Below are 26,768 nucleotides of genomic sequence, written 5' to 3'. Positions count from 1 at the left end.
GGACAGTAAAAACGCAAAAGAAGGTTCAGTTTTCCTTAAGGAAACTCTGGAAGAGGGGAGGTATCTTTAGGAAAAAAAAAAAATCTGGACATTACATGCATCTGGAGATGTAAAGGAGACGGCTTGGTAAAACAAATTTTTCGAATTGAATCAACCCAGCAGATATTGCTCAAGCAGGGAAAAGTGGCAGACTTGGGGAGGGGACCATCGGAAGGATACCAACAGGAGCTGGGGGGAAAGGGACGAGGGCTGAGGAGCACTCAGAGTCGTGGCAGAGAACCACGTGGTAGCGACAAGTACAGGGGGAGCGAGAAGGGCGGGGAGGGGGAGTGATGTGCGGGCTTCGAGCCACCTGTGCATGCCACGTGGTTAAGTTCAAACACATCTTCTTCGAACCTGTATTTACATGCAAAAATAATCAGTTACGCAAATTAGCAGAGGTCTCAGAGGAAGGTTATTTTAGTCTGGAGCTTGTGCAGTCATTGCAAAAGAAGAGCAAAGCTGTCCCTAGAATACTCCACGCCTGATTTGCCCCTGGGAGCTGGGCTAGTTCCTGGAGGAGGAACACGGAATTAACTTGCAAAGGCAAGCGAGCGGCGGCCCTCCCCTCAGAGTGGCAAGCGCGCCGCCCAGCGGCGCATGCTCGCTCGTCCCTCCCGGCCAGCCTCTTCGACAGCTAGCGACGCCTAGTGCGCAAGCGCCGTCTGTGCGCGCCGACTCCTCCTTCAGGGGCGGAGTCAAGCGGGGCCTAACATGGCGGCCAGCCGCTACCGGCGGTTTCTTAAGCTGTGTGAGGAATGGCCAGTGGACGAGACCAAACGGGGCCGGGACTTGGGCGCTTATCTGCGGCAGCGGGTAGCGCAGGCCTTTCGGGAGGGAGAGAACACCCAGGTGACCAGGCTGTGGGGCCCGCCTGCAGCGGGGAGGCGGTCGGGGCGAGGGGAGAGGAGGACGAGGCGGGGCGGGTCCACGAGCGGGCCGGCGGCGGGCCTGCGCATGCGCGCGCCTTTGCTGCCCGGGCGCACGTGCGCGGGAGCCCCCTAACGCCCAGAGGCCCCGCGGAGAGCGGGCATCCTGTCTTCTGTTGGGCGCTTTCACCCGGCTGCACTTTGCAGGCTCATAAAGAAGCTTTTTAAAATCCTGTAGCCTGGGACCGTTCGACCTTACTGAATCAAAGTCTCTAGGGCTTCTGTTTTTAAACACTCTGGATGACTCAAGGTCCAGCCAGGTTGTCCCACGGCACCAGCCTTAGGTGATGACAATCATAGGCTTGTTGCTCCCCTGACACAATCCCAGTACCTCTGAGTGTTGTTCAGTGACTGAGCTGTTGTCCAAGGACCTCCGCAGGACGCCCGCTAAGTCTTGGTGTGTCTCCTGGGCCCCCCTAACCCGTGCAGCACGTTTGAGCCCTCACGCTCTGCCCCTGTGTGTGAGTAGTGGACCTGTGTTCTTGCTGTCCTCCAGGTCAGTGCTGCGGCTCTGGGATTTGTTCATTCACATAGCACGTGCTTATGGAGCACCAGTTATGTGCCAGGAACTGCCAGGTGCTGGGGAGACAGCAGTTAATTAGATGAGGTCCCACCCACTTGAAATTTGTTCACGTCCTAGTTCAGGACTCAGTAAGCAAGTAGACATACCTAGGACAGTCTAGATGAGTACTGTGATGGGTATGAGACAGAGTACCATGGTGAAAGGGTAATTTTGGGTATGATAGATAAAGCCTTACTGAGGAGGTGAGACAGATGAGGCCTAAGGGAAGACGATGAGCCAACAGTGAAGACGCCTGGTGTTCTTTCAGGCCGTGCAAAGGTCCTGAGGCAGGAAGCAGAAAAGAAAGCCCAAGTGGCTGAAGGGTAGTGAGTGAAATCGCATTTGCTAAGACGTGTGAGTCAGAAGAAGACAAGAGCCAGGCATCATAGGGTGTTCTAGGCAGGCTCTGGTTAGGAGTTGGATTTAATCATAAATACCAGAGAAAAGCTATTCTGGAGGCTTAGTCAGCCGACTGATGTAACCTAATGTACTCTTTTTTTTTTTTTTTTTTTAAGACCACTCTGGTTGTATCAGTGAATGGTTTATAGGGAGGCAAGAATAGGAACAGCTGGAGAGGAGGCTCCTCTAGTAGCCCAGACAGGAAATGGTGGTGGCTTGGATATAAGATGACAGCACAGGAGATGGAAGTGGCCAGATTGGGGTTGCAATGTGAAGGTTGTATCAGCAGGGCTTTTTGATGTATTACATGTAGGGTAAAGGGGAAGAGGAACCAAGGATAGAATGTTTTGTCCTGAGCTACTTGGGTGCAGGGTGGTGCTATTTATTGAGCTGAGGAAGAAGCAAGATAAGGAGCAGGTGGGGTATGGGAAGAGCATCCTGAATTTGGTGTTCGACGTGTTTAACTTGAGATCTGAAGTGGATTTACTTCCAAGTGCAAATGTCAAGTTGACAGTGGGATATTTGAGCCTGGGGCTCAGGCAAGAGGTCAGATACATGAGATGTGATAGGTATGTACACACACATTCTGAAGAAATGACTTTTTTGAAATTTGGCCACAACCTGTCAAAGCAGGAACGTTGCCTTTTTTGAACTTAGCCCAGCCCAAAGCCAAGCCAGCCTCCCTGATGGAACAGGAACAACGTGCCCAGGGGCATGACAGGAACCAAGTGCTGACCGGGTGGTGGGTGTGGACGGGATGTCTGGTTCAGGGCTTCGGGAATGGGGTGAGGGTCCCACAACAATGAGGGCCTTCACACTTCCTACAGTGGTCTTCACTGGCCCAGAGTATAAAGATCTTGAAGGCAGGAGTCATAACTGTTCCCAGCTCTGCGAATCCCATGGTCTTTCTAGGGCTCTGCACCCTGTGTGTTTTCAGTGTGAGCTTCCCGAGAATAGAGCCAGTGCTATTTTTATCTTTCTCCCCAGAGCGTCTAGCATAGTTCCTGGCACATAAAAGACACTCAGTAAATGAATGAATGGGTAAATAAATTATGATTATGGCTCATGAGACAAAAATCATTTGAATGTAGCTGCAGATGTAGCAGATCTAGATGGAGAGAAGTAGTGAAGAGTGAGATGGGAGTATTTCTGTGTCCTGAGAGGTGAGAATTAATTTGAGAGCTCACTCTGTGGGGAACTGCAGGAATGGCAGAAGAGGGACAGAACCTGGTCCTTACCACCAGGGAGGTTACAGTTGGGCAGGCACCTGACTTAACTCTGATGAAATTCGAGTGGTGAAACCAGCCAGCAGAGAAGCTGCCAGAGGTTGGACCCTGGGAAGGTGAGATTCACCTACTTGACTGTTTAAGAAGAGCCAGAAAAGGAGGATTGAGCTTTCTTTTTTGGAGTTGTCATCCCTTGTCATCACTTAGGGAGACGGTTCTGAAGAGTAGAAGGCCCACACAGATTTGAGTCATGGCTGCAGATGGACTCATGGCTCAGTTGATGGTTCCCGAGCTGCTGATGAATGCGTCCCTGGTAGAGTGAACCGGTGCATCATGGTGGCAGCAGGCACATTACTCAGGACCACTGTCGTGGTCCCTCATCCTTCTGTCGCCTGAGAATGCTCCCAGGCTTAATAAATCTTTGCGGTAATTTTTAGAAGGAGCAGTCCCTTGCTGGAATTGAGAACAGCATTGAGTCACTCCCACTGACACCCCCGAATCATTTATAAAGACCTTGAGAAAGAAAGGTGGTTCATTAAACTGGCAGCCAGGGGCAGGCATTTGACCCAGTCAGCTGATCGTTGTGGATCTCCCCCTTGGTTTTGCCTATTGCTGGAAAGACAGGACCGGAGGGGGAGGCTCTCCTCTGCAGCGTGTATGTTCCCATAGAGGGGAGGGACAGGCAGTCCTGCTCTCGGCCTCGAGGCTCCCTGCACCTGAATGGTAACGCGGAACGCGTGCATGGCACACTTGTGCATGAGCTCATTTAGTCTAATCCTTAGTGCGGCTGAGGTGAGGTCACCACTGCTATTCTCACTTTGCAAACAAATGAAATCAGAAAAGTGACCTATTTGGAGTTCCCTGGGAGTTAAGCGGCGGGACAGGGAGCGTGGTCTCCTTTGTGCCTGATCTTCCCTTAGCTCCCATTCCTCCCAAGTTATTTCTTCTTGTTAGAAAGGAGTCTTGTTCCCTGAACTTCAAGCCCTCCCTTCCCCTCGTTTCCTGCTCAAAACCTCTTTGGCCCATGGACAGTTTGGGCAAAGAATGAAACACCTCTCAGTTTACCCACCTGCATTTCTTTGGCCCAACCCCTGCCTCCCCAGTGTACATGGGGAAAGACCATCCTCAGGTGGGACAGGAGCACAGAAAAGCCAGAGCCCCTAGAAAGCAAATTAATCCTTCAGACCCCAAGCCAGAGCACAAAAATAGCTGCCTCCACTTATCCCCCTGCAGCTTGCCCTCTGGGGAATCTCATGGTCCACTCCACCCTCAGCCCACCAAGAGGGAGGGGTTGGTGGGAAGAGAGAACACTGCTTAACACCTCTTTCATCCTCCGTTCTATTGTGCAGTTTTTTAGAGTTAATGTTTATGGATTTTGCCTCCTTTCAATCCAGTTTCCTTAAGATAGTGCACGTTCCCTGTAGCACCAAGAGATTAATAAAAGAATCACAACACGGGAGAAGGTGGCAAAACAACAGTAATTGTTGACTTAAGTACAGGGGAAGGCGCCAGCCCTTCTAATGAGTTCATTAGGTGCACAGGCGGCTTCCTGGCAGCGCCCACTTAACTAGAATGGGGCTCAACTCGGAGGAGCCACCCAGGAAGGGGCTCACCCACCAGGGAGTTCTTCTATTAAATACCCAAATTGAAATAATAGCAGCCCCGTTTGAAAGGAGTTGAACTTTTGGGGGGTGGCAGTACTGTAGGAAGTACGTCCAGCTCCTCAGCGGGGGAACTGAAAAGGTTTTCTCTCCTGTTTTCTCAGTCATCCAGTCAAGGCCTGGGTCTGTGGCTCAGCGTGGCGTCTGCTGGCACGTGCCGCCATCCAGCGTCGCCCACCGTGTGGCTCCTCTGTAGTGACTGAGGCATGACCTGAGGGCGGATTGTGCTATTTTTTAGTTGTAATATTGAGCCCACTGCAAAGCAGCCGTTGTGAAGAGAATCAGGCCTGAGGGAATGCAGGTATCTCCGTCTCTTTTTCTCCCCTAGTTCTGGATGGAGCTGGGGGGAGTTAAGGTAGCGTTTAGACCAAGGCATGGCAGTTTTCTAGGCGTGTTCAGAGATGTAGGTGCGCCCACTGGCGATCTAGACTGTCCGCCGCTGTCAGTGGGTCCCCCCTAGAGATCTGAGGGCCTGCCTGCTGCCTCCTGGACTAGTGCAGCTTGGTGAGGCTTTCACTCTTCTCTGATCGCCTGTGTCCCCCCCGGCACCGGACCCCAGCACCTGCTCCGGCCCAGCGAGGGCCTCTCCCCACTGCCCCCTAAACTGGCCGTAATGTAGTCAGTGCTTTTTGTCAAGTATAGTTGATTTGCAGTGCTGTTTGTTTCAGGTATATAGCAGAGTGATTCGGTTGTACGTATGGATGTTCCTTTTCAGATTCCTCTCCCTTATGAGTTATTACAAGATACTGAATATGGTTCCCTGTGCTGTGTAGTCATCCTTGTTCATCTGTTTTAGGTATAGTACTGTGTATCTGTTAATCCCAATCTAATTTGTCCCTTCCCTGCTTCCCCTTTGGTAAGCATAAGATTGTTTTCTATGTGGATGAGTCTGTTGTGTAAATAAGTTCATTTGTATCAATTTTAGATCCCACAGATAAGTGCTATTTGCCTTTCTGTGACTGACTTCACTTAGGGCGGTAATCTCTCAGTCCATCCATGGTGCTGCACACGGCAGTATTTCATTCTTTTTTATAGTATCGCATTGCATGTACGTACTGCATCTTCTCTACCCATTCCTCTGTTGATGCAATTAGGCTGCTTCCATGTCTTGGCTGCTGTGAACATGGGGTGCGTGTACCTTTTCTAATTAGAGTTCTAGTCTTTTCCAGATATATGCCTGGGAGTGGGATTGCTGAATCGTATGACAACTCTTTAGTTTTTTAGAAACTCTGTACTGTTCACCATAGTGGCTGAACCAGTTTGCCTTCCCACCAGGAGGAAGGAGGGCTCCCTTTTCTCCACCCTCTCCGGCATTTGTTGTTTGTAGGGTTTTTGATGATTGCCATTCTGACTCGTGTGAGGTAATCCCTTATTTCAGTTTTGATTTGCATTTCTCTTAATAATTAACGATGTTGAGCATCTTTTCATGTGCCTGTTGGCTATCTGTATTACTTCTTTGGAGAAATGTCTGTTTAGTCTTCCGCCCATTTTTCAGTTGGATTGTGTGTTTTTTTGTTGTTGAGTTGTATGAGCTGTTCTGTATATTTTAGAAATTAAGCCTTGTCAGTTGCATTGTTTGAACATATTTTCTCCCAGTCCATAGGTTGACTTTTCATTTTGTTACAGTTTCCTTTGCTTTGCAAAAGCTTGTAAGTTTGATTAGGTCCTGTTTATTTTTTCTTTTGCCTATGTCTGTTCTAGGAATTTTATAGTATCATGTCTTAGGTTTAACTTTTTAGTTAAATTTTATAGTATCATGTCTTAGGTTTAACTTTAAGCCATTTTGAGTTTCTTGTTGTGTGTGGTATGGGGAAGTAATCGAACGTCATTGATTTACAGGAGGCTGTGCAGCTTTCCCAACACCACTTGCTAAAGAGAGAATGTCTTTTCTCCATTCTGTATTGTTGCCTCCTTTGTAGAAGACTAATTGACCTGTGTATGGGTTTATTTCTGGGCTCTCTACTTTGTTCCACTGATGTATATGTCAGATTTTGTGCCAATACCATACTATTTTGATTACTGTAGCTTTGTGGTATTATTATCTGAAGGCAGGGAGGGTTATGCCTCCAGCTTTGTTCTTTTTCCCCAGGATTGCTTTGGCAATTCTGGGCCTTTTATGGTTAAAGATAAATTTTAGGATTATTCCAGTTTTGTGGAAAATATGAGTAATTCGATGGGGATTGTATTAAATCTGTAGATTGCTTTGGATAATATGGCCATTTTAACCATTTTAATTCTTCCAATGCAAGAGCATGGGATATATTTACATTTCTTTGAATCATCTTCGGTTTCCTCTAACAGTGTTTTATAGTTCTCAGCGTATAAGTCTTTCACTTCCTTGGTCAGGTTTATTCCTAGGATGTTTTTTGTTTTTCTGATGGTATTTTAAAAGGATTTTTTTTTTTTTTTTTTTACTTTCTGATGTTTCGTTGCGAGTGTAGAGAAACACAGTTGATTTCTGTACATTAAATCTTGTATCCTGCTTTGTTGTTGTCAGTCACTGAGTCGTGTCTGACTCTTTTACAACCCCATGGACTAGCCTGCCAGGCTACCCTTCCATGGGATTTCCCAGGCAAAAATAATGGAATGGGTTGCCATTTCCTTCTTCAGGGGATCTTCCCAACCCAAGGATGAAACCCACGGCTCCTGCATTGGCAGACGGATTCTTTAGCACTGAGCTGCCTGGGAAGCCCTACCTTGCTAATTTCATCTATTTGCTCTAAAAGTTGTTGGGTTGAATCTTATGGTTTTCTGTTTGGGGGATCATATAATCTTCATACAGTGACAGTTTTACCTCTTCCTTCTAATTTGGATACCTTTTATTTTCTTGTCTGATTGCTGTGACTAGGACTTCCAATATCATGTTGAATAGAAGTGGTGGGACTGGGCATCCTTGTCTTGTTCCAGGTTTTAGTGGGAACGCTTTCAGCTTTTCACTGTTGAGTATTGGTTGTGGGTTTGTCATAAGTAAACTTTGATTATATTGAGATATGTTCCCTCTATACCTTCTTTGATAGGAGTTTTTGATCATGAGTGGACACTGAATTTTATCACATGCTTTTTCTGCACCTATTGAGATGATCATGTGATTTTTATCTTTTGTTTATAGGGTGTATCACACTGATTTGCGTATGTTGAGCCATTCTTATTAACTTTGGATGAATACAACCTGATGATGGTGTACGATCCCTTTTATGTGTTACTGGATATGGTTTGCTAGTATTTTTTTTTTAATTAACTATTAATTTGTTTTTGGCTGCGCCGGGTCTTCGTTGCTGTGCATGGGCTTTCTCTGGTTTTGATGAGGAGGGAGTGCTCTCTGGTTGTAGCGTGTGGGCTTCTCACTGTGGTGGCTGTTCTTGTGAAGCACAGGCTCTAGAGCACATGAGGTTGCACATTTGCGGCACGTGGGCTCAGTCGTCGAGGTACACAGACTCTAAAGCACGCGGCTTCAGTAGGCGTGGCGCATAAGGTTAGTCGTCCCACAGCGTGTGGGATCTTCCCAGACCAGGGATTGAACCTGTGTCCCCTGCACTGGCAGGCAAATTCTCAACCACGAGACCATCAGGGAAGTCCTGCTGGGCTTCTGTTGAGAATTTTTACATCTATATTTATCAAAGATGTTGGCCTGTAGTTTTCTCTTTTGGTGGTGTCTTTGGTTTTAGTATCAGGGTGATGGTGGCTTCATAGAATGACTCTGGGAGTGTTCCCTCCTCTTCGGTCTCTTGGAAGAAGGATTTGAGAAGGAGCAGTATAAGTTCTTCTGTGTATGTTTGGTAGTATTCCCTAGTGAAGCCATCTGGCCCTGGACGTTTGTTTGCAGGGAGTTTTTTTATATTACAGCTTCCATTTCACTTCTAGTGATCAGTCTGTTCAAATTATCTGTTTCCTCTTGGGAACTCCCTGGTGGTCCAGTGGTTAGGACTCGGAGCTTTCACTGCCATGACCCAGGTCCAATCCCTGGTCTGGGAACTAAGATTCCAGAAGCCACACGGCACAACCAGAAAACAAAACAAATGACCTGTTTCTTGATGCAGTTTTGGTGGGCTGTATGTTTCTAGAAACATCCATTTCTTCTAGATTATCCAATTTGTTGGCAGATAATTGTTCATAGTATCCTCTCACAGCTTCTTATATCTTTATGATGTCAGTTATTTATCCTCTTTCATTTCTTATTTTCTTTGTTTGGGTCCCCTCTCTTTTCTTCTTGGTGAGCCTAGCCAGAGGTTTTCAGTCTCTTTTCTTCTGACTTTCGGTTTGCTTGTTCTCCTTCTTCTAATTCTTTTAACTGGTGTGTTGGATTATTTGATATTTTTCTTGTTTTTTTGAGGAATGCCTTCATCACTGTGAACTTTCCACCAAGAATTGCTTTTGCCGTGTCCCATAGGCTTTGTCTGGTTGTATTTTCGTTGTCGTTTGTCTTAAGGTATGTTTTAATTTCCTCTTTGACTTTGTCATTGGCCCCTTGATTGTTCAGTACCCTGTTGTTTAGTCTCCATGTAATCTTTTTTTTTTTCCTCCCGTTTCTCTTTCTATGGTTGATTTCTTGTTTCATGCTGATACTGTCAGAAAAGATGCTTGGAATAATTTCTGTCCTCCTAAATTTGTTGAGGTTGTTTTATGTCCTAGTAAGTCATTGATCCTAAAAAATGTTCCACGTGCACTTGAATGTGTATTCTGATTTTTCGGATGTACTGTCCCGAAAATATCAATTAAGTCTGAGTGTTCTCTTGTCTCATTTAGGATCTCTGTTGCCTTATTGATTTTCTGTTTGGGAGATCTGTCCGTTGATGTCAGTTAGCTCAGTGGCTCAGTAGTGTCCGACTCTTTGCAACTCCATGGACACCAGGCCTCCCTGTCCATCACCAACTCACGGAGCTTGCTCAAACTCATGTGCATTGAGTTAGTGATGCCATCCAGCCATCTCATCCTCTGTCGTCCTCTTCTCCTCCTGCCCTCAATCCTTCCCAGCATTGGGGTCTTTTCCAGAGAGTCAGTTCTTCGCATCTGGTGACCAAAGTATTGGAGCTTCAGCTTCAGCTTCCAATGAGTATTCAGGGTTGATTTCCTTTAGGATTGACTGGTTGGATTTCCAAGGGACTTTCAAAGTCTCCTCCAACACCACAGTTCAAAAGCATTAGTTCTTCGGTGCTCAGCTTTCTTTATAGTCCAACTCTCACATCCATGCATGACTACTGGAAAAACCATAGTCAAAGCAGTAGCCTTGACTAGATGGACCTTTTTTGGCAGAGTAATGTCTCTGCTTTTTAATACGCTGTCTAGGTTGATCATAGCTTTTCTTCCAAGGAGCAAGCATCTTTTAATTTTATGGCTTCAGTTACCATCTGAAGTGATTTGGGAGCCCAAAAACATAAAGTCTCTCACTGTTTCCATTATTTCCTCATCTATTTGCCATGAATTGATGGGACCAGATGCCATGATCTTCATTTTCTGAATGTTGAGTTTTAAAACAACTTTTTCACTCTCTTGTTTCGCTTTCATCAAGAGGCTCTTTAGTTCTTCACCTTCTGGCACAAGGGTGGTGTCATCTGCATATCTGAGGTTATTGAGATTTCTCCCAGCAATCTTGATTCCAGCTTCTGCTTCATCCAGCCCAGCATATCGAATAATATACTCTGCATATAAGTTAAATAAGCATGGTGACAATATCAGCCTTGATGTACTCCTTTCCCAATTTGGAACCAGTCTGTTGTTCCATGTCCAGTTCTAACTGTTGCTTCTTGACCTGCATACAGATTTCTCAGGAGGCAGGTCAGGTGGTCTGGTATTCCCATCTGTTGAAGAATTTTCTACAGTTTGTTGTGATCCACACAGTCAAAGGCTTTGGTGTAGCCAATAAGGCTGAAGTAGATTTTTTCTGGAACTCTCTTGCTCTTTCGATGATCCAGCAGATGTTGGCAATTTGATCTGTGGTTCCTCTGCCTTTTCTAAATCCAGCTTGAACATCTGGAATTTTACAGTTCATGTACTGTTGAAGCCTGACTTGAAGAATTTTGAGCATTACTTTGCTAGTGTGTGAGATGAGTGCAATTGTGCAGTAGTTTGAACCTTCTTTGGCATTGCCTTTCTTTGGGATTGGAATGAAAACTGATCTTTTCCAGTCCTGTGGCCACTGCTGAGTTTTCCAAATTTGCTGGCATATTGAATGCAGCACTTTCACAGCATCATCTTTAGGATTTCAAAGAGCTCAACTAGAATTCCATCATCTCCACTAGCTTTGTTCATAGTGATGCTTCCTAAGGCCCACTTGACTTCACATTCCAGGATGTCTGGCTCCGGGTGAATGATCACACCATCGTGATTATATGGGTCGTGAAGATCTTTTTTGTGCAGTTCTTCTGTGTATTCTTGCCACCTCTTCTTAATATCTTCTGCTTCTGTTAGATCCATACCATTTCTGTCCTTTATTGTACCCATCTTTGCATGAAATGTTCCCTTGGTATCTCTAATTTTCTTGAAGAGATCTCTAGTCTTTCCCATTCTATTGTTTTCCTCTATTTCTTTGCACTGATCACTGAGGAAGGCTTTCTTATCTCTTCTTGCTATTCTTTGGAACTCTGCATTCAAATGGGTATATCTTTCCTTTTCTCCTTTGCCTTTCACTTCTCTTCTTTTCTCAGCTGTTTATAAGGCCTCCTCAGACAGCCATTTTGCCTTTCTGCATTTCTTTTTCTTGAGAATGGTCTTGATCACTGCCTCCTGTACAATGTCACAAACCTCTGTCCATAGTTCTTCAGGCACTCTGTCTATCAGATCTAATCCATTGAATCTATTTCTCACTTCTACTGTATAATCATAAGGGATTTGATTTAGGTCATACCTGAATGGTCTAGTGGTTTTCCCTACTTTCTTCAATTTAAGTCTGAATTTTGCAATAAGAAGTTCATGATCTGAGCCGCAGTTAGCGCCTGGCCTTGTTTTTGCTGACTGTGTAGAGCTTCTCCATCTTTGGCTGCAAAGAATATAATCAGTCTGACTTCAGTATTGACCATCTGGTGATGTCCATGTGTAGAGTCTTTTCTTGTGAGGGTTTACTATGACCAGTGCGTTCTTTTGGCAAAACTGTGTTAGCCTTTGCCCTGCTTCGTTTTGTACTCCAAGGCCAAATTTGCCTGTTACTCCAGGTATCTCTTGACTTCCTACTTTTGCATCCCAGTCCCCTATAATGAAAAGGACATCGTTTTTGGGTGTTAGTTCTAGAAGGTCTTGTAGGTCTAATAGATCCGTTCAACTTCAGTTTCTTCAGCATTACTGGTTGATGTCAGAGGGGTGTTAAAATCTCTTGTTAGTATTGTATTCCCATCAGTTTCTCCCTTTATGTCTGATAGAATGTGTTTTATTTATTTAGGTGCTCCTGTATTGGGTTCATATATATTACTAAGTCAGAGAAGGCAGTGGCACCCCACTCCAGTACTGTTGCCTGGAAAATCCCATGGACAGAGTGGGACAGTCTGTGGTGATCCTTCGCCCTACAGTGGGTGTTTAGCATGTTGTAGGCTCTTGTTTTATTATCCAATCTGCCATTCTGTGTCTTTTGATCAGAGCATTTAGTCCATTGACATTTAAGGTAATTATCGATAGGTATGTGCTTATTGCCATTCTAAATCTCGTTTTCCTTTCTTTGTTCCTTTCTTTTTGTTTTTCCTTTTATGGTTTGATGATACCTGTTTGCTTTAGACCAGTAGTCGTATGAGCTCAAACGCATTAAAAACAAAAAATCCACACTTTCTTATTCCACTCTCCCAAGTAAGAATGATGTGATTTTAATGTCCTGTTTTACGTTTTCATGTTTATCCTTTTGTTGTTCATTGTGGTTATAATTGCTTTCACAAATTTTTTTTCTGTTTTTTTTTAATGTATGTTTTGGTTTATTTAAGTGATCTACAATCCTTTCATATATTTGCTGCTTCTATTGTGATTTTCCCTTTCCTCTAGGTTCTTGCTTCTCTTCTATTCAGAGAAGACCTTTCAATACTCTTTTCAGGATAGGTCTAAGTATTGCTGTATTCTTTTAGTTTTTGCTTGTCTGAGAGATCCATTCTCTCTCCTTCTATTTTAAATAATGATCTTGCTGGGTAGAGTACCCTAGGTTGCAGGTTTCTGCCTTTCAGGACTTTGACTATATCTTGCTGCTCCCTCTGGCCTGCAGAGTTTCTACAGAGAAATCAGCTGATACTTATGGGGGTTCCCTTGTAACTTTTTTGTTTTTCTCTTGCTGCCTTAAAGAGTTCTGTTTTTATCTTTAACTTTTGCCATTTTAATCATGGTCCTTCTTGGTGTAGGTCTGTTCGGGTCCATCCTGTTTGGAACCCTCTGTTCTTCCTGTACTTCGATATCTGTTTCCTTCTTCAGGTTTGGCAAGTTTTCAGCCATAATTTCTTTAACGTTCTTCTTCTGAAATCCTTATGCATAGATTGGCACGCTTTGTATCCCATAAGCTTTATATGTTGCTTTCATTTTTTTTTTTCCATTTGTCTTTCTCTCTGCCATTCTAACTGATTTCTGTTATTTTGCCTTGTTAACTAAAAAGATGTACGACGTGAGAGTTGCCAGTTGTGTTTCATTTGGGGCAAAATGAGGACTGCCAGGGGACGGCGCCTCGGAGAGCTCCAAGAGACTGCTGCAAAGAGGCGGTGGGGAAGGTCAGTATATAAGATTTTGGTGAAGAGGGGGTTCAGTGCAATTAAGTGCTTACTTTACAAAAGGTTTTCTGCTGGTCAGGAGGAGCTAATGTCACCATGAAGGGAGTTAGTGCTTTTCTAGATATGAAGAGATACAAGAGTTGGGATTGTGAAATCAGTTCCTGCAAACACCTTACTGTCTAGAGACCTGCTCCACCAGTTGCCCTGGAGCACAGAGTGCCCCCCTCTCCACCCTGAACTCCCCTCAGGGCGTGTGGAAGGCCAGCGGCTGCAGCAGCACGGGGTTCCGCCTCCACAGAGGCAGGCGGCAAAGGCCCGTGTTGCTGTTCAGTTGCTAGCAAATGCTCTTGGCAAATGCCAGTTTGTAGTTGACAGTCTTCCAGATCACTTATTCATTCTTCTGCATTACTTGGTTTGCTGTTTATTGCCTTTAGCTTAGTTTTCATCGGCAGTTGAGCTCTCTGATTTTGAGCGCTTCTTCTTTATGTTTGTTTCTGTTCAGTCCCTCAGTCGTGTCTGACTCTTTGTGACCCCGTAAGCTGCAGCAGCCAGGCCTCCCTGTCCTTCACCATCTCCCAGAGCTTGCTCAAACTCATGTCCATTGAGTCAGTGATACCATCCAACCATCTCATCCTGTTTCCCCCTTCTCCGCCTTCCTTTAATCTTTCCCAGCATCAGGGTTTTTTCCAGTGAGTCGGCTCTTCGCATCAGGTGGCCAGAGTATTGCAACTTCAGTTTCAGCATAAATCCTTCCAATAAATATTCAGGGTTGATTTCCTTTAGGACTGACTGGTTTGATCTCCTTGCTGTCCATGGGACTCTCAAGAGTTCTCCAGCACCACAGTTTAAAAGTCAATTCTTTAAAAGTCAATTCTTCGGCACTCAACTTTCTTTATAGTCCAACTCTAACATCTGTACCTGACTACTGGAAAAACCATGGCTTTGATTAGATGGACCTTTGTCGGCAAAGTGACGTCTCTGCTTTTTAATGTGCTGTCAAGGTTTGTCGTAGCTTCTCTTCCAAGGAGCAAGTGTTTTTTAATTTTGTGGCTGCAGTCCCTGTCCACAGTGATTTTGGAGCCCAAGGAAATAAAATCTGTCACTGTCTCTGTTGCAGGAAGGGGGACCACTTCCAGGGCCCCAAGTGGGCTCTTGTCTGACACTCAGAAATGAATTGTCCGAGGAGACACACGAGCTGACAAAGCAAGAGACTTTATTGGGAAGGGGCACCCGGGTGAGAGCAGTGGGGTGAGGGGACCCAGGGGAACAGCTCTGCCATGTGGCTCACAGCCTCTGGTTTTATGTGATGGGATTCGTTTCCGGGTTGTCTTTAGCCAATCATTCTGACTCAGAGTCCTTCCTGGTGGTGCACGCCTTGTTCAGCCAAGATGGATGCCAGCGAGAAGGATTCTGGGAGGCGGTTGGGCGCAGGTGTCCCTTCTTGACCTTTCCCGAACTTTCCCTGTTGATGGTGGCTCATTAGTTCCGTGCTCCTTACCAGGGCCTCGTGTCGTAAAACTGTGGTGCCTGGCCAGGGCGGGCAGTTTGAGTCAGTGCGCTTTCCCTAACAGTTCTGCTTTTCCCCCACCTGTTTGCCATGAAGACTGGACACCATAATCTTAGTTTTTGAATGTTGAGTTTTAAGCCAGCCTTTTCACTCTCCTCTTTCCCCCTCATCACGAGGCTTTTTAGTTCCTCTTCACTTTCTGCCATTGGAGTGGTATCACCTGCTCATCTAACACCGTGTGTTAGTCGCTCAGTCGTGTCTGATTCTTTGTGACCCCATGGACCGTAGTGTGCCAGGCTCCTCTGTCCAAGTGGTTCTCCAGGCAGGAATACTGGAGTGGGTTGCCATTTTATCTGAGGTGAGTTCCTTGTTACAGTCACCTGCATTTCTGTCGATCGCCTTTCTTAATTCCTTCACCGTTTCTTTACCTTTCTTTTGAACCCAGGATCTGGTAGACTGGAGAGGTGTGTTTCATTGTTTGTTCTTTTAGGGGATTTCTCTTGTTCTTATTGCTGAGAAAGGTTCCTCTGCTTTTTTATTTTACTTATATTACTGTGACTCTGAATCTAGGGAAAATGGTTATCTACTGTGATCATGAACAGCTGTTTTTGAATGGGAACACCCCTGTGTAGCCTGTGTGAGTCAAGTATGTTTGGTGTGAGGGCTGTTTTTGTTACAGATGCCTGCCGTGTCCACTCGCAGTGTGCTGGCCCGTGCCCCCTGATGGCAGTGTGGCTGATGTGGTGACCACAGCCTGCCCTGGATGCTGGGCAGGGCCTCCTCTTTGCTTTGTGCTTGTCACAGCCCTGTTAGGGGCAGGGTCTAACCCCCAATTGTTGCAGTAGAAGCCCCAAATCCAGTTGCAAGCTGTGGTGTGAGGTCAGTGGGACTGGCGTGCTCCCACTGGCAAAGGAGCTGCTGTGTGCTCCTCCCCAGGAGTTGTCTCCCTGGACACGTGTTCTGTGACATTTCCTGCCACCTGTTGTGCGTGCTCTCAAAGTACACTGTTGTTGGCACTGCCCTTGGCCCCACCTCTGCTGTGGGAATACCAGTAATCAGCTCAGATTTCAGCCCCGCTTCCCTGTATGTGTGCCCACAGCGTTTGTTATTGCTGGCACCAGACCTGCCCCAGCTAGGGGAGCGCCGGTAATCAGCTCAGATGTCCCCTGGATGCTGCTGCCGGCATAAATTTGCTGGTCGTTCAGCCTCCAGGAATCGGCTCAGATTTCAGCCCCGCCTCCACGTGTGGGCAATCCACTGGCACTTGCACACTCCCAGAGCTCAGAGGGGCAGAGCCGTGCCCACTGTGACACCCTGAGAACAAGGTTGCTGTGGCGGGCTCGTGCCATCCCCCTGCCCCCACGTTGAAGGGGTGGCTTCTGTGGCAGACCTAGGCTCTATCCTGACGTGCAGCCCCCGCCCTGCAACTGCAGCTCAGACCACACTGCAGGCCCTTTGGGCTGCCTCTGCACAGCCCAGGCGAGCCCTCTGAAGGCCCAGTGCCAGCCCTAGCCATTCTCCACGCCAGCAGGCGTGTGTCCGGGTGGCTGGGAAGTGCAGCAAGGGCGCCCGTGCTGTCTTGCTTGTCTCCCTCTTCCTGCCTTCCACAGGCCGGTGCTGCACTCTCCTCTGAGGCTCTCTGTCTTCCAGTGGGCCTCCCAGTCAGTGAAGGGGCTTCCCAGGGTGAGGGAACCTTTTTGCTTTGAAATGAAAGCTTCCTCCTGTCCTGATTCCTTTTATTTTTATTTTTTCATCCTATTCAGTTATGTGGTGATTGTTCTTACAGCTTTGGTTATACAAGATCTTCTGCCAGTGTTCAGTGGGTATTCTGTGAACTTGTTCCACATGGAGATATTTTTGATGTATTTGTGGGAGGAGATGAGCTCAACATCCTTCTATTCCGCCATCTTGATCTCTGCCCTCAGTGGGTATTTTTTTTGCCTGTGCTCAGTCTTTGTTGCCACTCAGGATTGTCTCTAGTTGCAGTGCACGGCCTCCTCGTTGCAGTGTCTTCTCTTTGCACTGAGCATGGGCTCTAGGGCATGTGGGGTTGTGGCGTGTGGGCTTGGGGGGTGTGGCGCGTGGTCTTCAGGATTTGTGGTGCATTGGCTCGGGGGTTATGGCGTGTGGTCTTCAGGTGTTGTGGTGCGTGGTCTTCAGGGGTTGTGGCACGTGGGCTCGTGGGTTGCGCGTGGTCTTTTCGGGGGTTGTGTGTGGACTCGGGATTGTGGCGCGTGGTCTTCAGGATTTGTGGTGCATTGGCTCGGGGGTTATGGCGTGTGATCTTCAGGTGTTGTGGCGCGTGGGCTCGGGGTTGTGGCGCGTGGGCTCGTGGGTTGCGCGTGGTCTTTTCGGGGGTTGTGGCGTGTGGACTCGGGATTGTGGTGCGTGGGCTCGTGGGTTGCGCGTGGTCTTTTCGGGGGTTGTGGCGCGTGGACTCGGGGTTGTGGCGCTTGGGCTTGTGGGTGGCGCATGGGCTCATGGGTTGTGCATGGTCTTTTTGGGGGTTGTGGCGTGTGGGCTCGTGGGTTGTACGTGGTCTTTTCGGGGGTTGTGGCACGTGGACTCGGGGTTGTGGCACGTGGGCTCGGGGGTTGTGGCGCGTGGGCTCGGGGTTGTGGTGCGTGGGCTCGTGGGTTGTGGCGCTTGATCTTCGGGGGTTCTGGCATGTGGGCTTAGGGGTTGCGACTCTCAGGCTGTGGAGCACAGGCTCACCAGTGTGGCGAACAGGCTCAGTCTCTCTCTGGCATGTGGGATCGTCCCAGATCAGAGATCTAACCTGTGTCTCTTGCATTGGCAGGTGGAAGAGCCACCAGAGAAGCCCCCTCAGTGGTTCTTAACCTTTGAGAACCTAGTGCCCTGTGGATGAAAGCGCAGACACAGGGCTTGTTAGCAGTCTGGTGGCTTCCCAGGCCTTGGAGCCACTTAAGCCCCTGGACCATCCTTGTCCCCCTGGTTTTTCAAGCCTCTTCCTCCCAGTCCCCCTGATCCCCATTCCACCGAGTCCAGCTCTGAAGTCTACTCTTCAAAGTGAGCGCCTCTGACTCTGTATCACTCTGAGCTGTCACTGCAGTGAAACCCAGGCCTTCCCTGCCACACCTGCCATGGGAACCAGGCCTCGTCACTAGCTTCTGCCATAACTCTGGCACTCAGTTACACTCTGTCCTGGTCATTTTTTATTTTTATTGTGTGTGTATCTTGTCTCAGCTTGATTGTCAGCTTCTCTGGAGCTGAGGCTGGGTCTTTATGTCCCCTGGCAGCCGCCTAGCAGAGCACTCTACATAGTAGGTGCTCAAGAGAGATTTTTACTTGAACTCAAGGGAAAAGACTCCCATAACAGAATGAACTCATTTCAGAAGTTCATTACCAAGTCGTGGAAACCTTGTTTCATAGATCCTCCTGGACCGAATCCAGCCCTACCTTAATTAGCAAAGCAATCTGCAGCGCCCTTTCCCAAAAGTGCTTATGCGTCCCTTTGTGGGGCCGCTGTACCAACTGCTGTCACCACCCAAAACTCAATTTGAAAATCGAAATCAGTGCCTGCGGCAACGATGTAGATTTGTATGTATAAAAGTTTAATATGGTAAAGAGAAATTTACTGACGACTGAGCAGGGGAAATGCAAAAGGAGCGAGAATAGAGCCGTAAAGGACCCTTTGTCAGTTGAACATCTATTTTATTCACATTTAGGGAGCAGAGCTGAATTTTTCACAATATCCCTTGCTGCCTTTTTCAAACCCAGTGCTGCTATTAGTCCTAAAATGTCCGTAATCTCATTAGGTGTGAATGCAAAATCAGGTAATTTAAAGCTTGTATATGAGAATGTTTCTTAAAGTGCACAGTACACTTCATCAGGGAAAACTGTTTTAGAATTCAGTGTTTGTGCTGGAATCTGTGAATAAAGTGTAGGATGTAGGTATGTGGCAAGGCTTCTGGAATTAGAGAATTGTTTCTACTGATGTACTTTTAAGTAGTAAATAAGACTTATTTTGTAATTGCTGAGCTTGGGTTGGGTGTGACTAGAACCCCAGAATTGGCTGTGGTTCCATCTCTGCTTAGGCGGTAATAACTGGCCAGAAACTGCCATACCTCAGCTCCCATCACCTCCACTGAGCTACCTTTACGGCCTTGTATAGACACCTTCTGACCTCAAATGGGAAATTGAGTGACAAGTTCATTTTTTGGTGGTTGGTCATTTAGAGGTGATTGTCAGATTATTCAGTGAGCTCCAGACGTTATGGAAAGTGTCTGGGAGACTCTCTCTTTAATACTTAAAGGCTTTTGAAAGGTTGAAGGAACCCAGAGGGTCGCCTTGCTGTTTGAGCGGCGCACTGCAGGGTGACCCCTTCCTCTCTCTGTCCCTCCCCTCTGCTCTCCTGCTCTGCCAGAGGTGGGAAGCGCTGGGCAGCAAGGGGACCCCCTGCCCTCCCCCCAGGGTACAGAGGAGGTGGCTGAGCAGGCCTCCAGCCCCCGACACCATCGCACTCAGAGGAGGGGCAGGCGGGGACTCCTGGCGGGACCCTGAGGGCGAGGGTCTGGTGGGAGCTCAGACTGGGGAGGACGCAGCACGCCGGCGGTCTTTGCACGGCCGGGAGCCAGGCGGGGTGCTGGCCAGAGTCACACTGTAAGAGCTGGGTTGGGACAGTGGTCAGTGGTGCAGGAGCGAAAGGTCAGGACGCGGGGCCTGCAGGTGGGGGGCAGGTGCTGCAGGCGGCCACTCGCCTGGCAGACACAGGTTCGGTGCGTGATCTCCTCGGGGGTGACCGTGGAGCACTTGGGGCCCACTGAGAGCCATCAGGGTCAGGACTGGAGGATCGACTAGGGCCGGAGCGAAGCTTCGGGAGTCACTTCCGCCTCCAGCCACACCCCGCAGTCACACCAGCAGCGCTGATCCACTGCTGTCCCCTCAGCGTGGGCACGACCCGGCCCCGTGCCTGGGGAGCAGCCGTCCTGTGGGGACTACTGCCTGCCCCCGCCGGGGTCCTAGGTGGGTCTTCCTGGCTCCGCTAGTGGTGTCGGGGTGCCCTCCACACGCCCTCACTCCGCTGTCGCGGGGCTCATCCTGAAGGTTTCTCTTTCGCCTTGTAGGTGGTGCAGCGAAGGCCTGTGTCTGCTGTAACTGTTGACTGCTAATAGAAACCACCTTCGTTAGCATCCCAGGCCCTGAATTCAGAGCAGTCCACGCGTTACCTCACTTATCCTCACGTCACCCTCAGGAATAGGGAATATCGTTATCTTTTCTTCTAAAAGAAAGGTTAATTTGGCCAGTATGCTTCAAAAATGTCAATACAGGAAAGACAAAGAAAGGCTGAGGTGTCCTGGCTGCAAGAGAAGGAAATGTGGCAGGTAGTGCTGGAGGCGAGCCTGGGCCTAAAGTACTTTTTCCTACAAAGATTTTTACTGAGGCAGTTGACAGAGTTGGAATATGGACGCTGGGATAGATGGAAGTGTTGTGTCGGTGTTGAATGTCCTGAATTTGCTCATGGATCTGTGGTTATATGAGAGAATGTCGTCATTCTCAGGAAATTAAGTGTCAGGAGAGAGAGGATTTGCCCAATACCCCAGAGCTCCTAAGGACCGGATCCAGACACGGTGGTTTGACCCGCTGCTGCCCACAGCCACGGCCGCCTGCTCCAGCCTGGGCCGGGCACACCGGAGTTCTCGTCAGTTTAGAAGTGAACACACCCATCCAGTTGCCTTGTGACAGTCTACACGGTCGTCGCTGGAAGTCTGGCTGCTGTTACCCTTTTTCCTTTTGCGCCTTCTGTTCATCTGGCGTCTCCCTGCCAAAGACAGAACGTTCAAAATGCTCTTCCCACAAAGTGCACGCTGCAGATTCTTTTCCAGCTGGACTTTCTCTGAAAGCGCTGCTTCGGGGAATCAGAACTCAGTCACCGGCCTCCTGTTTTTCCAGCCGTTCTTTCTTTTCAGCCCTTTAACCCCGATCCATTCAAACAGTGCCTTTGGTTAGTATTCAGCAAACACTGGCTGCCTCCTCAGCCCCTCACCTCTTCTCTTCTGATGTGGCTGCCTGGGCGTTGCACTGATAGGTGGCCTGAACCGGGGAATGGAGCGAGCAGAACTCGGTGGCAGATTGTCTTTTCTGTCTGCTGTAAAGTAGGGACGTTACCTGACGCGCACACGGAGGCAGAAGCAGAGCCGCCTTTCTAAAACACTTAACTGCTGACTTATTCATGTTCTTTCTTCTTCGAGAAAGGATTTAAGTTGGAAAAATCCATCATTTGAATTCTGGGAGAAAACATTGAAGAGAAAGTTTCATTCTGGGGAGCTTTCAGAATTCTTGGCAGAATAATACGAGGAACTGTAGCTAAATACTGGCAAAGGCAGAAGGAAGGGAAAACTAGGAAGAGGCGTGCAAGGGGAAAACCCGCGTCTCCTCCGTGTGTTGCCCTTCCTCCCTGGAATTCCCGGGGGGCCGCTGTCCTCCTCCGTCTGCAAGGCGTCCTGCGAGCGGGGCCCTGCCCTTCCTCACAGCAGCTGACTGACTCTCACTCTCGGTTCTCCTCAGTTCACCTGTCTCATCCTAAAACAAATTCAGCAGCTCCCTCCTCACCACAGATGAAAGTTCAGATGATTTTTTTTTTTTTTGGCCTTTCATAAGAGAATCTGTATTGTGAAGGCTTAACTCACAAAGCTCTCTTTTTCGTTCCCGTGCACGCTCAGGCCCACGGCCAGGCAGCCCGCTCTGAGGTGGCCGGCTCTGAGGCACAGGCTGCCCCTGCCTCCTGCCTGTGCACAGCGCCCCTCCACCGGGAAGGCCCGCTCCACCCTCCCCAGCGCCTGTGCCTTCTGCAGAACCCTGCTTAGCCCCACGTCCACCACCTGCTGACCACTGGGGCACGCGGGAACTCGCCTCCTCTGCCTTCTTGCGGCCCGCACTGCCCTCTGCGCTCCTGCCCACGTGGGATTTTACTGCAGTGCCTCCCACCTCGGTGGCTTGCTGATTCACGCATCACGGGTGCCCCACAAATGTTGATTTGCCAATTGAGTTTTTCGGCAGGTTGGGGGGTTGCTGAGGTGGAATCGTTATTCCAAAAGGGAGATTTCTAACAGCAGGACCTGTGGCCGAGAAGCAGCGCACAGCTGCAGGCCTGCTTCCCGGGAAGGCCTGACTTAGGTGGGGTCCTTCCTCAAGGTACCGGGTGCAGGCCGGGGTGCGGGCAGGGCCCGTTTGCTCACTCTCTCGGGCTTCTTTGTGTTTCAGGTTGTAGAGCCTGAGGCCTGTGATGAGATGTACGAGAGCTTGGCACGGCTCCATTCAAACTACTACAAACACAAGGTGAGTGGCCACAGGCTTCTCTGTCCCCAGCCCTCTGAGGAGACAGCCAGTAAGGGTGAGGGAAATCTGATTACATGATGTTTTGTGTAGAATTGTGGTTTTTCTACTTTCGAATGTAACTGGTAATTTCAACCAAGCCAACTAAGGCACTTGTTAGAGGCTTTTAGGTCACCTAAACGAAAGCTGTTTGTAATTTTTAAGAAAAGCCACGTTTTGTATGCCAGGGGGTGCTTCTGGGCGTGTCTGACAGCTGTTGGGTCTCACACAGATTTGCCCACCTCCTGCCACACTGGTGACAAAGTTGAGGTGACTGGGAAGTCCTGTCAGAAGACGCTGGGCCTCTCCTCAGCCCCAACGTGTCTGCTGTCAAATTCCACTGTGTTTCTTCCCCAGTCTTGAAAACTGTGCTAACTCCACAAATACACATGGCCTAGTCTGCATGAAAAGGGGATTTCTCCTAAATCCTCGTGACCCAAAGTGCGGTCTGGGAGCAGCAGCATGGCACTGCCCGGGGGCTGGTTAGAGACACGGACCAGCCCCTCCCAACCCAGCCTGGGTCTCCAGAGGCTCAGGCGCCTGCTGGCCTCAGAGCCGCCGCTCTGGACGGTGCTGGTGTGGCCTCCAGGTGGCGCTGCTCCCCTCTCTCTGGCCTCTGGACACCCAGGGCCTGTGAACTGCCCTTGAGAGCTTGCCTCTCTCCACGATGTGGGCCCTGGGTGTGCCATGGAACTAATCTCTTCCCCCTTCCTCTCTGCCCCTGTGACCAGTACCCTCGCCCCAGAGAAACAAGCTTCAGCGGCCTGTCCCTGGAAGAGTACAAGTTGATCCTGTCCACAGGTATGGGAAGCGCAGCTGCTGCTGTTTCTGGTTGGTTTGCAAATGGGTTTTTGAGTGGCCACGGGGAATCATCTAATAAGACAGCTGCGCCTGATGGAGAGTCTTGTGGAATAGCCCACAGAAGTTCTGAAGCTACAGGGCTCATGTTTTTAGGTCATAGAATATGGAGAAGGTCAAAGGCGTTATTTAAAAGAAGCAAATTTATCTTCAGAGCTTTTAAATTCAAGACTGGGCAGCAGGGAACAGGGGAATATGTATTTGCCAAATGGAAGTAGTTGAAATCAGGATGGAAGGAAAATTTTATTTTTATGGTCCTAAGAGGGCTTTATAAACAATGAGGGTTTTAATTAAAACAAAAAGCCATTCAGTGGACGTGTATGGGGACATGGGCTGCGGGTTAGATACGGGTTTAACTAGGTTTGTTTTGGAGTCCTTGACAGACCCTGATTAACAAGAAAGGAAATACCCTGCCTCGCCCAGCCCCTCCTTCTTCCCCGTCTCCATTGTCACCGGAGGGGCACGTGGCGGGTGGTGGCAGGGGGAGCCTGGGTTGAAACAGGCAGGTTCTGGAAAATTACTATTTTTATTGCCAAGGACGCCGCATATAAAAATAGGCTAACCTTCTCTGGGAGGGCATGGCCCTGAAGCATTTGCCTTCTGGTACTCTAGAAATTTCTGTTTCCTATTTCTCTGGTATCCTTCAGCCACTAAGGTTTGAGGATTTAGGCTTCCAGAAAACTCTTAGCCTTCTGAACAGATTAAAACCTGGTGGTGTCATCTGCCATTGTGTGTTGACCCTGATCCTATTTTTATTACAGTACTCTCTGAAAAACTGGGGTAAAGATACTTTGGCCAGGCAGAATTACTTTATTGGCAATTTTATGTATATCCAAGTGAATATACCCCCATGTCTCCAGGCCCATGTAATTACAAGCTTCGATGCACAGTGTTATTGTGAGGACCCTAAAGAGTTGAAGCAAAGTTTGAACTTGAAATCAGAACAGAAAGGAGCTCTAGAGGCTCAGCCTCTGCCCTTTGTTAGCCCTCGGGACGCTGGGTTGGGGAAACGGGGATGCCAAGAAGGGGAGGCGCGAGACCCCCCAGCCGGCTGTGCTGCAGCTTGTCCTGGACGGCGGGGACGGCGGGGAGCTCAGCCGTAGGAAACCAGCTGATGATGAGCTCTCACAGCAAGCAAGCCTCATGTTTTTGTTGCGACTCTGGAATCAGGTTACGGACTGTCTCCTCTGGCAGGGCAGGAGAGCGCCTTGCGCTGTCTGTAGTGAGGGTCTGAGGGTCTGGCAGCGCTGAAATGTGGCCGCCATGTCGGTCCCGAGTGTGCCCACCCTGGTGTGGGGTCCCGGAGTCTCTGAAGGAGCATCAGGGGTTGTTGGGACAGGGAGCCCACGGCATCCCGTTTTGTGCCCCACGAGGCAGCCTGGACTTCTGGAAAAGTCGGGGTAGGATGCTGGTGCAGGTCCTAATTTAGTCGAGAGTCCACTGACAATAATTGTAATCATGTTAAGTGTTCTTGCCTTGAGAATCCCAGGGACGGGGGAGCCTGGTGGGCGGCCGTCTATGGGGTCGCACAGAGTCGGACACGACTGAAGTGACTTAGCAGCAGCAGCAACAGCAAGTTACCTTTTTGTTCAGAACAGCTATTCTTTTTTCTCCATAAGTTTCATTAAGAGATGGAAATCCAGGCTATGAAAATTAATGTGAAAATCTAAATTTAAAATATAAGTAAAATTAGGTATCATAGAACTTTAGCCCTGGAGGGACTTTAGACCAGTGGTTCTCGACTAGGACGTGATTTTGCCTTGCAGGGAAACTCTGGTAGCGTCTGGAGACCATGTTAGTTGTCAGGCTTGGCAGGAAGGGGCAGTTTGCTACTGCCATCCGGTGGGTCAAGGCTGAGATGCTGCCACAGCGCCAGGTCTGCCCTGCAACAAAGAGCCACCTGGCCCTAAACCTTGCTGGTGCTAAGACAGAAACCCTGCCCTGGTTGCTTAGGGGTGCGGAGGAGGGGTGGATGTGTTTCTAAGTGAAGGCCCCACTGGCTCTTGCTGCCTTCACGTCTGTGAAGATGGCTACCCTTCCTTGAATGTGGGCCAGGTGCCAAGTACATCACCTCCATTATTTCCTTTAAAGGTCACAACCTTTGGGGCTTCCCTGGTGGCTCAGCTGGTAAAGAATCCGCCTGCAATGCGGGAGACCTGGGTTCGATCCCTGGGTTGAGAGGATCCCCTGGAGAAGGGAACGGCTACCCACTCCAGTATTCTGGCCTGGAGAATTCCACGGACTGTATGTGGGGTCACAAAGAGTCGGACCCAACTGAGCAACTTTTCACTTTCACTGGTAGCTCAATGGTAAAGAATCCTCCTGTCAATGCAGAAGCAATGCGGGTTCAATCCCTGATCTTGGAAAATGCTCCGTGCCTCAGAGCAAGTAAGCCCGTGAGCCACAACTATTGAGCCTGTGCTCCAGAGCCAGTGAGCCTGAGAGCCAGTGCTCTGCTACAAGAGAAGCCCCCCAATGGGAAGCCTGCCGACTGCAACTAGAGAAAAGGCTGCACGGCAGTGAAGCCCCAGCACAGTCAGAAATCAATAAAATTATTACAAAAGACAGCTCCCAACTTTTGAGGAAGGTGTTTATGTCTCCACTTCACAGATGAGGAACCTGATTGCTTGAGGGGACCCAGTGTGGAAATGGTGGGTGGGGACGGGGGCCCAGGCCCAGCGCCCTCCTGGAGTCGAGGGTGTCCGCTCATCTCCGTGGTGTGGGTGAACGTAAGTGCCTGGGTTCAGACCCCGGCTCTGCCGCTTCCTGCCGTGGAGCCTGCTCAGGTTCCCTTACCCACTCTGCCTCAAGTCCCCACAGCTGTACAACGGAGACAGTCCCTGTGGCTCAGGTCGAGTTTTGTGACGAGCCTCAGGGTGCATGGGTTGCGAAGCTGACAACAGCAGTGCTGTGTCCTGGCTCAGGTGGGGCAGAGCGGGCCCTGCTTGGATGCTGCATGGGGACCATGTGAGCAGAGGCCGCTGTCAGGGCGCGGTCTCGGCACACCAGTGCTCGGCCACACTCGCGGTATTTGTCTGTTACCCTGCTTGGTTCGCTTCTCAGAAGTTGGGGCTGTGCACATCCTTTTTTCTGTGAAAAGAGGCATGCCTGTATGGCGAAAGCCCTTGACGCCAGCCTGTGTAATATTTTACACTTCACTTTTTTTTGTCGTCTTCTCCTTTTGCAGATACGTTGGATGAATTTAAGGAGATGAATAAAGGCACGTGGAAGAAGCTGCAGGAGAAGTTCGCCCCTGGGAGCCCCGAGGGGAAGCACACAGCCTGGGCGCGGGCCCTGCCACGCCCGCGCACCTAAGCGTGGGGTCTGTATGTTGCCACCGTCAATAAAACACCCTGATTTCCCCATCCTCATGGCTCGGGAGTCTCGTCTGGCCTTCACAGAAAGGAAGCCTTTGTTTCTCGAAAGAAAGCTGCAGCCTGAGAAGGGATGCAGGCTGAGCACCCGCCCACCCGCCGGTCGGCTCGGCGTCCCTGGGAGAGGAAGCGCGGGTCTGAGAGGGGAAGGTGACAGGGCCTCTGGGCAAGGTGCTTCCTGGCTTGAGTCGGCCCAAGGCTGGCGGCAGGTTCTG

General features: G+C 49.0%; 1 protein-coding gene across 2 annotated transcripts; it reads left to right on the top strand.

The window, feature by feature from the left end:
- Positions 1-728: 728 nt before the first annotated feature.
- On the top strand, positions 729-26,546 carry UQCC2 (ubiquinol-cytochrome c reductase complex assembly factor 2). Of its 2 annotated transcripts, XM_086371207.1 has the most exons (5): positions 729-891; positions 13,368-13,479; positions 22,211-22,285; positions 23,053-23,122; positions 26,367-26,546. In XM_086371207.1, exons 3-5 carry the CDS (start codon positions 22,238-22,240, stop codon positions 26,492-26,494), a joined length of 246 nt encoding a protein of 81 aa, XP_086227333.1. In that variant the 5' UTR covers positions 729-891; positions 13,368-13,479; positions 22,211-22,237; the 3' UTR covers positions 26,495-26,546. The 2 variants fall into 2 exon arrangements, with proteins under 2 accessions (XP_086227333.1, XP_086227332.1); XM_086371206.1 differs by lacking the exon at positions 13,368-13,479.
- The last annotated feature ends 222 nt before the right edge of the window (positions 26,547-26,768 follow it).

Source organism: Bos grunniens, chromosome 23 (genome assembly GCF_055505025.1).
Source record: "Bos grunniens cultivar Pamir isolate PY7600 chromosome 23, Bosgru_T2T1.0, whole genome shotgun sequence".
Classification (NCBI taxonomy): domain Eukaryota; kingdom Metazoa; phylum Chordata; class Mammalia; order Artiodactyla; family Bovidae; genus Bos; species Bos grunniens.
This window is presented reverse-complemented; position numbering and strand designations above follow the sequence as displayed.

Coding starts and splice junctions, on each gene's coding strand:
- UQCC2 (XM_086371206.1), top strand. CDS start 754: ATGGCGGCCAGCCGCTACCGGCGGTTTCTTAAGCTGTGTGAGGAATGG. Junction 22,286..23,052: donor CAAACTACTACAAACACAAG/GTGAGTGGCCAC, acceptor CCCTGTGACCAG/TACCCTCGCCCCAGAGAAAC. Junction 23,123..26,366: donor CAAGTTGATCCTGTCCACAG/GTATGGGAAGCG, acceptor CTCCTTTTGCAG/ATACGTTGGATGAATTTAAG.